Source organism: Rhea pennata, chromosome 2 (genome assembly GCF_028389875.1).
Source record: "Rhea pennata isolate bPtePen1 chromosome 2, bPtePen1.pri, whole genome shotgun sequence".
Classification (NCBI taxonomy): Eukaryota; Metazoa; Chordata; class Aves; order Rheiformes; family Rheidae; genus Rhea; species Rhea pennata.
Genome location: NC_084664.1, coordinates 27,367,098 through 27,379,783, shown reverse-complemented (window position 1 = coordinate 27,379,783; position 12,686 = coordinate 27,367,098). Strand labels below are relative to the sequence as shown.

General features: G+C 35.1%; 1 protein-coding gene across 4 annotated transcripts in view; it reads right to left on the bottom strand.

Annotated features, from left to right (window-relative positions):
- Nucleotides 1–12,686, bottom strand: part of CASD1 (CAS1 domain containing 1) — a 38,690-nt gene that overhangs the window by 6,835 nt on the left and 19,169 nt on the right. For all 4 annotated transcript variants that reach the window (XR_009957573.1, XM_062569135.1, XM_062569136.1 and 1 more), the window contains 9 exons: nucleotides 11,562–11,606; nucleotides 9,274–9,397; nucleotides 7,351–7,565; nucleotides 5,922–6,347; nucleotides 5,428–5,517; nucleotides 4,697–4,816; nucleotides 2,951–3,107; nucleotides 1,230–1,309; nucleotides 313–414 (listed from right to left, as the gene is read on the bottom strand). Coding sequence is in view for 3 of the 4 variants with exons in the window: in XM_062569135.1 (XP_062425119.1) it covers nucleotides 313–414; nucleotides 1,230–1,309; nucleotides 2,951–3,107; nucleotides 4,697–4,816; nucleotides 5,428–5,517; nucleotides 5,922–6,347; nucleotides 7,351–7,565; nucleotides 9,274–9,397; nucleotides 11,562–11,606 (1,359 nt within the window). In the remaining variant the exon portion in view is untranslated. The remainder of the gene's footprint in view (nucleotides 1–312; nucleotides 415–1,229; nucleotides 1,310–2,950; nucleotides 3,108–4,696; nucleotides 4,817–5,427; nucleotides 5,518–5,921; nucleotides 6,348–7,350; nucleotides 7,566–9,273; nucleotides 9,398–11,561; nucleotides 11,607–12,686) is intronic.

Genomic DNA, 12,686 nt, shown 5'->3' with positions numbered 1-12,686 from the left:
CAAAATTTCTGTTTGAGATACAACTGAAAAAAAAAGACCTTTATTTTTTAAAGTAACTAAGCCGGATCCAGCAGCAAGTCATAATCTATCTTTTAAGCAAGGATTTGACAGACATTTGTAAATACAAGGTAGATGCAGCTTAAGTCTTGTAATAAACAATCCACTGGAACATCAAATTCCTACCTTCTCTGGAGACAGAGAAAGCAAAACAAAACCCAACTCCATATGAAAAAATATGCTTAAAATATTATAAATTTATAATATTTTTATAATAATATTAAAAAATTATAAATTTATATGAACTTTACATACATAGCGATCTAACTTCCACCTAAACCACCATTCATAGACATTCCCATTCAGTTCAAAACACTTGGACAACGGCCAAAAAGAAAATATCTTCTCAAATGTACCCTGTAAAAAAAAAAAAAAAGAAAACAGGGAAGAAGTATTAACACTGATTTCAGCTGCATTTCCTGAATTTAAACCAATTCAGTAGTAGTCTTTTAGTATTACCACGTTTCTATTTCATCAGTTCAAATCATCTGAGCTATGTGACCTTACCAAAATAACTGGTTTCTCTACAAAAATAAAACCCACCCAAGCAACCTTCTCCTCCCCCCCTACAAAGCCCACTTTCCCAGATCAGAGAAATCTTCCTTTTTGTTTCCCATTGACGAAGGTATTTGCATTCTCACCTTTCGCTTTGTGCTGTAGGCTTAAAGGGAGAGAACAAATCACGTGTTGGAATAACAAATGCATATTCTTCAGAAAACTACATTTTTCTGCCTTTACAGCTCTGCTCTTATTTCTCTGTCAATGTACTGTAAGTCACGAATTCAAATGAGACCTGGGCGTTTGCTAACATTATTAGTCTTTAACACCAGGGCTCAAAGGACGCAGATGTCTATACCCCCATATGCTCTCAGATTCAAAATGAGTAACGTTAAGCAGATTCAAGAAACCCCCTAAGCACAGACCTTCATTTTTATTAAGTCTGCAACAGTACGCTGAAATCAAAATGTCTAGTATTAGAAAGAAATGAGTAAGATACAGAATTAAGGTTATTTCTAGCATCCATACCTATTCAAGTATGACAATATGAAAGGTTCCTTTTTTTTCTGTATTTATGACACAGTAGCAAATATTCAAGTCATGAGCAGCATTAAAAAGTAAATGTAGGTAATATTATTAATTTTTAATGATACAAATATTCAAAATTCACAAACCTGAGAATATGACAGAAAATATATACATATGAGTAAGCAAATCAGTTTCAGCAGTAAACCAAAGTGCCAGAAGCAGTTCCCTGAGGAAGACACAAATTAATCAGTATTCAGTCACCAGTTTTTCAATAGCAAAAGCAATGACTCATGTAATAATAGTTGCCAGTTATGTAGTGCAGATATGCTTAGTAATACCTACAGTCAGAAATAAGTATTCAAATATTACCCGCAATATTTTACCACCATCTATATATTACACTTTAAATTTTACCTCAAGCAATTACAGTAGACATTCCCAGTAATCAAAAACCTATTAATTAGGCCTCATGTACAAAACAGGGACAATATGCATACAGTAAGAGACAGAATTCAGCTGTACAAATGGAAACACTATTTTAAAGCCTCTGCTTCCCCAAACATTCTGCACATGCAGTTCTTATTCTAGCTGAACATAGCCCCGTGTCCTCAGACTAACATTTTGTTATATGTAATAACTAAAGTATATATTATTCAACTGTACAGCTTATACTAGGAGCTGTACTGCAAAGTTCAACTGCTGCTCATTAAGAACAGGTATCTTGCAAAGCAAGGCAAGCCAGAGGAACTGCTCCTCAAAGCTGCTAACTGATGTTAAGCTCTACCCAAGCCTCAGCACTGCAGTGGAGAAATCATCTCCCTCTCTTGCCACATAAACTGGCAGCTGTAAACAGGAACATAAACAAGTGAAAGTCATCACTGATGGATTCTCTAGTTTCACAATAAACTATGGCTCTGAGGTACACAACTGTCACTTCTCTGTATCTGGAACAGAAGTGCCTTTGTAGGAAAAAAATATCAGAATTATTTGCCTTCTGGATATTCTATTAATGTATCATACATAATATATATAGAATATGTATATAGATTTATACACACACACACACACACACGTACTGTATTTCTACAGTATCTATTCCTAGCATGAATCTGGTGTGTTTCATTGTCATCTCTGCAGATTATATAAAATTTGGATATTACTAAATCAGTAGGGAAGAAGGATCCAAACTTACAAGGTTACCAGTTCTAATTTAGATAAATTAAATAATCAAGTATTTACCACATGATGACAGCCCTTCAGTGAACTGTGATGCAGGAAACAAAGTGGGGTTTCACTTCAATTTTTGTTTACAATACTCACCTCACAAAAAATACTTCTGACAGTACACTTAATCTGAGATAACAGAGACTGAGATAATAACCCCAAGCTCTGATTTGGGAGCGTATGATCCAACTAGTTACTAAGTAGTAAAGGTGTTGGCAAGGCAGACTGGGAGAAGTCTAGAGGATCCCTGTTCGTGCCTACCTGTCCATATGCTACAGCAAAATCTCAACTATTATAGAAACTGTAACCTATGTTTTTAGCTTGCAATCAATAACTCTACAACTCCTGAAAAAAAAAACATTTCTGACAGCCAAAACCCCAATAAAAAATTCTAATCTTCTAATCTGACAGTTTAACCAGAGATAGATATGGTCTAGTTACCAACTGTTCAATTTTTCAACTGACATATAATTCATATATAACAAACTATTTCTTTTAACAGCTGTTTAACATATTTGTATTAAGTTACAAAGAGACTGAGACCTACTAACAATAAAGTCCACATGGCTAATTAGCTATAGCAACAGGCAAATGTTCTATAGTAGAATGGAAAAAAAAAAAAAAAAAAAAAAAAGAATCCTACCATTTGATGTCTTCTGGACTATCTGAGGCCATATAGCTAAGGTGACATAAATGATCATAAACCAAACAGTGACTAATGGCACAAAGTAGTAGAACTGGTAAGGTCGGTCCATCACTATACACAGTACCACAACCAAGAAATTGAGACGGAATAAAACCTGGAAGAGAAGAGAAGACTCTATATTCCCATTTACGATATACTAACCAGGAGGGGGACCTGAGAGAGATGGGGAGGGAGAGCTGAGAGACTTTTCATTAGTACTGTATGAAAATATGTTAGTATTTTATATTTCACATGCTGATCACATTTCAGTTGGAAGATGGATCTTGGGGAGTATCAGTAATGCAATGAGTCTGCAGGCTGGTTACCTGGTAAGGGACCAGTCCTGCCCTGGCCTACCAGGGTAGCAACAGCAGTGAGCACAGGCTAAAACAGAGCTTGCCTCAGGCTGGGGACCCACTGCTAAGTGGGCTACCTCAGTTACAGCTCAGGTAGCATTACCAGTGTTGCAGTTATGCTGTAGTCATATGTTAAATAAGCAGGATGACCTGGGTTATGTAACAGAACGATGTTCATACAACCAGTGCTGGCTTCAACCAATATAACATTTGATAGCAATGGAGTGGTTTTTTTTTTTTTTTTTTTTTTGCTACAGCACAGCAAAAATCCATTTTCTTCATTAACAAAAGTAGGCTCTGTCCAATATTTAATGATATTTTGCTATGTTTTGAAAAAGGTGGCAAATTAATCCAGTGAAGCCTCTTGTTCATGTATTAGCTACCTAATTCCATACAGAAGAGCTGGATACTTGATCAAATAGCAATGTGGAGAGAGTTTCTTTAACAGATCCAATGGTGAGGAAAAGATCCAAAATGCATGCAAATTTTTAAGTTTTCAGAACGTAAGCAAGTGGAAATGATTTCAATATAAACCAGACACAAGACAGTGTTTGTTCCAGCTACAGAAAACCTTGCAGTGCTGGGAACAACAAAACCAGCGTGCTAGGGATTGCTGAATAATTTTATTTGCAAATGAGGTCAAAATAAGAAATTCTGTACACAACAGCACTTTGGATTCACCAAACATTCATATACTCGTAAAAAGAAAACTCTAATATAAACTATTAGTAATTTTAAAAAAACCCACAGAAATATATGAACACCGTGGACTGATATGGTGAGACTAGCCAAGTGAAAGAAAATGAAATCATCTCAAATGGCTAATCTGGGAAAACCACAGTATTTCCCCAAAACAGAGGAGAGCAGATTAAGAGCCATCTACCTTTAGACATCTACCATAACCAGCTTGCCCCTCTTGGAACTCATCAAGAGTTACTGGAGAAACACTCTTCCAGAGGGTGATTCAGAACATCACATCTATATGAATGTGATCACTTTCTGAATAAGCCTCTTACTCACCATTGACTATAGAAGAAACTTAAGAAGATTCACCCAAATAAATCTGGTGACTATCCTTCTTTTCTGCCAGCCCTGACTGCCTGGATCGTTAGTTAATCTCCATTGCTCCACATTGGAAAATAATTATCATGATTTTTTTAAGGTCTACGTATGTACATTTTTATATTAGATAAAACTGCTGATTACACAGGCTAACTTAACATTGAAATAATGACTACATTTTGGAATTGCAAATCTTGATGAAATAATCTGATACCATACTATTTAGATAGTTGGACTACTTTAGTATCTGAACACATTTCTTTATAAAAACAGTAAGTATTCTTACCTGACACACTCTGTATACACCAAAGTCCCCCTTTATCCAAAAATATGAGAAGTGTCCATAACCTGTTTGGAACAGATATGCAGCAACGAGAACTCGAATGTGCATGTACACAGGCAAAAACTGTTGGGAAAAATTAGGTGCCTTTTATAAATGGACATTTAAATGCTTTGGGTTTTCCTATTTTTTGCTTTTTCTACATTGCACTAAATCAGGTTATGCTACAAAAAGAAACATTATGCTGCATTTCCTGTTTTTTTTACTAAGCTCTTTTGTTGACTTTTCAGATATTAAAATCTGAATCTATCTCTTCTGTTCTATCTCTTATTCTACATTTCCATACTCTGTAACCATTTAAGAAACAGTTAAGAAGGGATCTGTGAAAGCTGACCCTTCAGCACTTTCAAGTTCTAAATATAAAAAGTGTTGCTAGCAATTAAAAATAAATTGCCATTTTCTATAAAAAGCAAATAGAGGTATATCTTTTCACTAGTAAGTAATGCATAAAATGTTATCAATGACATCCACACTTAAAGGGAGAGAAAAAAAACCTAACTCTGCAAATGCCATTTTTAAAAAAAAAGGAACAATAATATTAGCTATTTATTCTAATAAAGTCTGGGTAAGTATTTGCACATTTTGTGTCTTAAAAATGAATAAAGCTTCACTTTTCTTTCAAATTAACGTACCCAAATTCCATCCCCACTTAAAAATATGAAATTCAAATCAATTACCGTACTTGCTCCAGAGATATGATAAATCAAAATAACAAGCTGCATCCAGCCTTTCCATTCATCAGTCTGTTCTCTATTTAACACTTTAGTCTAATGCAAAACAAAACAAGAGTGTTGCTATTCCAACAAGTACAACGAACATCTATAAAATGAGGAGAAAAAGTTCAAAACAATAAATCTCTTTATGGGCGGATAGGTCAAAACTGTAAAAGCCTTCTGTGTAATGGACACTGGTGTATTAGATGTTAATGTGGTCTATGCCCTCTTATAACCAAGCTATACTCACTTAAAACTTGACTGTGTGACAACAGCTAAAAACACTCACCGATATATTTTGAAAAGCTTTACATCTAATTGCACGCTAATATTATAGTGAGACCACTTTTTGCAGATGAGTTATACACAGTTTGAGAATTTAACTTTCAAAATTTAGCAGTTAGAAATTTACAGTCAAACTGGAAACACTTTAAGTAGGATGTCAGGATGATCATTACCTCTTTGGTATTTTCAGTATAAAATACCCCCAAAACCAAGATATAGATGATTGGTATGAAGAAAGATGAATGTGTATAAAATTTATTTTCCTTCATGAAAAGATTTGCTCTGTCGCACAGATAAAAATAGGTCATGATTAGACCAAGTTTGCAGAAGGAGTGTAACAGCATCTCTAGAGTAGAAACAGTAGGAGTACTGATGGCAGGTTTCTTTTCCTCTCCATTTTCCAAGTCAGGGCATGATTTGTTCTTCCGATAATTATTCCGATGAATTAAATTGATAATTAAATATCCAATAACGGATAAACTAAAAAAACAGAAAGCTAACTTCTGTATCAGCGTGAGAGGAGGCTGAGGTTGGCAGCAAGAGCCATCAATGGGCTTCAAAATCTTATTGCAGTAGACATTCATGAGAATCATTGCATTCTGTCAAAGAAACAGGTATTTTGACAATTACTTTAAAATAAAATAAAAACTTCAGCAGAAGTTTTCTTAAAGTAGATTATGCAATAACAAAAAACACATGCATTTCTCCTGTATCATTATCAAGTTAAAAACTTCACAGTACCCACATATACGTAGCTGCTTTCTGTAGCAGCAGAATCAGAACACGTCTCTCAAACAGGAAGCTGTGTAATTCTCAAGATGAGCAAAAAGATCTAATCCTTATAAAACGAGCTAAAGAGACTAAAAGAAGCTAAAGAGACTATAAATGAAAAATAACTGGCAAGCTTAGGGGCCTAAGGGTGTTTTATTGGCTTTCATTATCACATAGGACAATGAGACCCAAATCTGCGCTGAGATGATATTTATTTCATCCAACATTTGAAAGGAACTAACCCCCCTCCCCCAAGAAGTGAAACTAAAAGTGACACAGTGTTGGCAGACTCTAACAAAGTTCAGAGAGGTTGAATGCATGCATATGTGTCAGCAGGTTAAAGATGAAATAAGGAAAAACAGCAGTGGCATGCCATGCAACCAGAAAGGTATCTATCGTTTGTTTTATCGTCCTTTTCGTACTCCTCGCTAAATGGAATTACATGCAAACGTGGCAAAAAATTAAAGACTTAGGAACAAGTTTGGCTTTACAAATCCTTATCACCCTAACTCATTCATGCAAATGAAGGCACAAAACTGGCACCTTGGACTACTCAGGATTCAAAAGATCTAAAAATTGTGTATTTTTCTTTTACTCATAGAATTAAAATCTAGTTTAAAATAGCTATGTATTAATATATGGAACTATTATGTTTTTAAAAATCTTGTACAGCTGACAGCCCTTCCACCTGCTGGGATCTTTTGAACAAGATTTCCAGAAGAATGTACAGGTCCTTATTAAATTTATGCTGTCAGCCATTTCAGAACATTCATTAAAATCTTGTTTCGTGATCACTGCTTTTTAATGCTGACCAGAGCTAAAAATACTCACTGTTTCTCTGCTTGATTCAAGGAGATGCAGGCCATCTGAAGATTTCATGATAGTTTCTTGTGCTATCAACTTCGATACACTGAACACTTTAACCTTAGCTTTGGAATTTCGGGAGCTGCTGTTCAGAATACGAACAGCTGCTTCATTATAAGCATCTATTTTCTCATTAGTGATCATCTTCCGACTTTCACTCAGCATATCTTCATAAACAGGATCTGAATATGAAAGCACAAAGAACGGGCACATTAATCTTCAACCTAATAAATACATTTGTTTGCTCAAACTGCACAGTCTTAAATTCATTTTGGTAGCTACAATCATTTAATGCTACAGAAAGCAAGCACAATGAGCAATGACTGACTGTTACAGTAACTAGAGTTTTTTAAGATGAAATGTTTTTACTGCCATTCTGCTAATTATGCAAGCATTTCTAGAGGTTAGAAAGTTCTGGACACATACGAATGCTTGCGTGGTTTCCCCAAGACTTTATGCTCCATGATGAGGGAATATGTGCGGGAGCGTACAGCTCTTCCTGCCTCCTCTAAGTAATGGAATCTCCACTGCAAGGATTCCAAGCCAAGAGGATAGAAGACGGGTAGCAGAATATACATACGGAAAAAAATCTCAAAGAACTCAGTTACTGCAGAAGAACATAGTTTCTCATTTTTTAAGCCATAAGCATATTCAACTTGTTCCTGGTGATTCCAATCTAACTAACAGCAGAATCTCAGTTTTTCAGAAGAAGAGACCACCATTTAATTGCTTATAGGCTTCAGAGATTATTTCAAGCATAACACAAAGCTGTACTGAGTTCTAGGTCAAAAGCCTAGTTGGTTATCAACAGGTTGCAATGAAAAGCTTCATAAACTCTCTTTAAACATTTTTAAGAGCTTTATGTTGGTTTACTGCAGCTACCTCATGCCTACTTTTGGACAATAAAAGTCTAAGTATGTCTAGTCTAGTCTAGTCTATTCCTATGTGTTTTTCCCTTTATTTGTTCCATTACGGGCATAAAGACATCACAGGTGACTTAAACAGTCTGTATCTTTATCAACAACACATTGGGACATACCTGACAACTAATTGCTTTTGTTCTAAATAAAGGTGAGTTTGAAAGGAATGCAAAAAGACAAATCTGATGGTTCAGGTAAACCTCTAAAGCTATCTTTGAAAGAACTTAAGATGTGACTGTAAGGGTATATCAGGGTATGTTCCTGCCAGGGCTCAAAATATGCCTGCCTTTCAAACTGAGGTGATAACCACCTAAAATGTTACAGTCGGTGGAAGATAAAAGCACATTCTATCTGTAAGCTCATTTTTGGTGGCAGAGACATGTCTTAGTTTCATTCAAGAAAAGCAAAAGAATGCATTCAAGTTTGGTGCCATAACAAAAATCTCACAGACTGATTTTGAATCATGTTCTGCGACTCCTGAGCTTAACTCATCAATGCTCAGTGTACAGAAGCAAGTTTCATTCTAGAGAATTAAATTCTCTGCATTCTTTAGAATGTATTTATTCATTTTGGACACTCACACAGGATGCACTTGCTGAACCTCTCTATTACTTATATCATCTGAAAAATGAACTGAACAGTCATACAGATGTTTTATGCACTTGTGCTCTTGATCCTCAGGAGGCGCATACAGAGCACAGCACAGACAGAATGTCCTGGCATCTTGAGACTGAGATAAAAAGAGTTCAGAAGGCAAAAGACTTTGCAGAGAGGGCTTTAAAATCTCCATCACTAGTAACAGCTAGCTAGGTACTAGCTAGATAAGGCTGCAAAAAGGGCCAAATAGGAATCCAACCGACATCCTTTTTCTCTGGAAGCAAGCAATATGGACTAAATTTTCCATATCCCACAAGATATTGATGCAACAGTGACAGTATAAATTGTCATTACCTACTGTTCATTACTTTACCTTGTAAGACCCAGTAAACATCACTACTTTTTGCTAATTTTTCCAAAAGAGGTGCAATCGAAGTGATATTGATTTTATACTGTGTGAGGGCTTCATTGCTGCCATTGTGAATCTTGATAGACCACTGGAAAATTAAATAAAAAAAGATTCAGAACGTGCAAGTCTGAGGATCCTACATTAAACGATTCTGTTTCTCTTTTAGTAGCAATTTTTCACTATTTTTATAATGCCAGCTTGTTCTTTTAGTGTTCATTACTAAACCATTCAAAAATTTCATTCTAGAAGTAACTGTTTAACCAAATAAATTCAAACAGGCCAATTAAACACAGTCTATGTTATTTAGCTTACTGTATATTTGATTTTCATGAATTATGACGCAAGGTGTTTTAATCACAAGTCTCCTGACTTAAACGATACTGAAGTAGCAGTAACAGTCACAATACATAAGAAACAGGGCCAAATTCGGTAGATTTCACTCTAACAAAATTCTGACTTCAGCAAGAGACGCATGCCAGCAAAACTTGAAGGTGGTATCAAGTTCTAGCATTTCTAGAGAAGTAACATTTTACAGATATCTATTAAAAAAAAAAAAAGGCTCCTAAGATTTCTGATTTCACCTTCTATATGAAAGGATTACAAGAATCCTATAACCATCCAAGAATCTCTCCCAGCTTTTAAAAATAATTTCTGTAAGCAATATATTTGTAGCATTTTTAAATATTATTATATCTATACTGATTTAGCCAAAGTAGTGGTAATACAGCTGATGCAGCAGATTTTTCAAGTACTTTATTTTTCTGCAAGATCTTAAAATAAGAGGTGTTTATCTTTGGTGAACTGTAGATGTCACTCTTTATGTTTTATGCATATATATTTGTGTGTAACAAAGCTAAGCATCATATGCATGTTTTTGGTTCATATCTCTTCTGCTATCCACAGGGGACAACATGCTGTGGCTTATATATATATACATATATATACACATACAAAATATCTGCTAAATAATTCATTTTACTTTTATATATATATATATGATGATAAATAAATAAATTATTTGAGAGAGTCCCATAGTTTTGCAACCTGGGTTTCTGTGTCCCAGAACACAATCTGCATCTTGTCTATAAAATAAGATAATGACTCATGTTCATAAAACATGCTAGATTCGGGAAGTAAGCAGAGATATTCTCAGCTTACTAAGCTTCTTAAAGCCCAATACATTTATGTGGATCCTACAGAGGAAGAGCATTTGCAGGTTTCACCTGTACAGAAACTGAACTCTCCAGAGAATTTTTGACTACATCAGGAAAAGCATGCAGAGATGTGCACAGAAAAATATTTAACCTTCACGTAAAATATTAGCCCATCCAGGAATTTCCAGATAGGTAGAACACCTAACTTGTCTCTAAACCAAACTGCTTTCAAAAGATTTTGTTTAAAATGCTATATTTCCCTTTCCCTGCACCCCCCTCCAATTGATAAGAAATTATAATGGCTAATTCCTTTCAAATTTCACTTCAAAAAAATCTGGAAGTAGAGGTTACTAAATGTGAAAGTTAATGAGCAGCAGTCATTATCAACTCTCACTCCCAGTACCAACTGGCTACCAGAACAGACTAGTTGGAAGAGGCTGTTGAATTATCATCACTGGGAGTTTTAAAGAACTGGTTAGATAAACTCTTGTCAAGTATGACGATCTTGCCTTGTGCCAAACTGATGGGTTAGAGGACCTCTTCAGGTCTTTGTCAGTCTTTTTTTTTCTGTGATGCTGAAGCCTAAAGCAGCGCTGGAACCTTCCGGTGGGAAAAGATTCAGGATTTGCAATAGCTTATTCTAGATTTTCCTGTGAAACTTTTTGCCGATATGTAAATCTAAGAGAAGTGTGGGAGCCTCTGAAGAGCATTCCCAGATTGGGCCATCCTCAAAAGCAGTATTTTGTGACTGAAAACATAGTTAATTAAACATGTATCTCAGTTAATATGCAAGTTCTTTTATTTAGTGCTTTTTATGAATAATCTGGTTTTCACAGGGAATCTTATTATCCAAAACACAGAATTATCTGTGTTTCAAGCTAATCAAAGCATCAAACATTGAGTAAGTATTGTACACCACACAGCTATAGTAAAGTACATTTGATATTTTAGAATTATTTTTAATAAACAAAAAAACTCAGAGCATTTTTTATTGTAAATTGGGACAAAAACTTCATCTTGTCATCAGGTTGACGGCCTAGAAGTTATCCTGCTAGAACTTCCTTGCTTACAAAAATGTCTAGCAAATGTATAGCTTACCGTGGCCGCTCCTGCTACAATTATATGAGGTTTTGCCGTGGCAGCCTACGTCATAAGGTAGAAAGAAATTAGTTTAAAAGTATTCACAAATTACACTCATTATTAAGTATACTGCGTAGGTTAATTAAGACTCATATCTTAATTAACTGTGACTCAACTTGTCCATCAGTTAACAGGTACAAATGAATAGATCACAGATACATTACAAAGAACATCAACTTGTGAAGCACTGAAATTTTCACATGATAGAATCCACAGAGATAGAAAGCAGGAATAAGCACTCACAATCATTATCAACTTGGTAATATAAGTTCTCTTTAAAAGAGTACACCTCCTCCTAAGATCAAGTCAACTTTAAATTACACTACTGAAGTACATTTTCTCTACACATCTCTCGCGTTCTCAAACATCTCTATATGAGTTGTTTTAAAGATCAAAGTGAGGCCATTGTGAAAACAGAACAAAGACAATGGACTGTCATTGCCCGAGAAGTTTAAAAGTTAAGTCTAAGATAAGGAACAGAACATGCACACAAACAGAAGAGCACAAGGAAACAGAAAATTTCAATAGTAAGTTTTGTCTTCAATCAGCAAGGATTTAACAGTTCTCAAACATTTGTATTAATCACAGAAAATCAAAACCGAAGGTTAAATTTGTCTATCTTGATAGAAGGAGTCTTGCAGGAATGAAGAATAGGATAACAAAAGGATCACCACAGGCTGTTACTAGATAATTCCAGACCATTCACAAGCCAGCAAAGGAAGAAACCCTCATTGAAAATTAGTTGCCATTCTGTAAATATTTTACTCATTATACAGTAACTTAAACAGTTCATCAGTAAATGTATACTGAGCAGCATGACCATTTATAAGTGAAATGGTTGTATGAAATAACTAGTATATGATTTCAGAGTATTATTGAAAAATCAAAGCACTCTACACATTTTCCAAATTGCTCAAGTTCTTCAGCTTAGATCACTCAATAGGAATATAAAAATTTCACCTGAACTAAAAGCAGAGCCATAACTGAAACAGAACAAGAAGTGTGGCAAATCGTAGTAAAATCCTTTCAGCTCCTAACAGGATGGGTCAACTCCCGCTAGGAAATAGGATTTGTTTTTGTTTT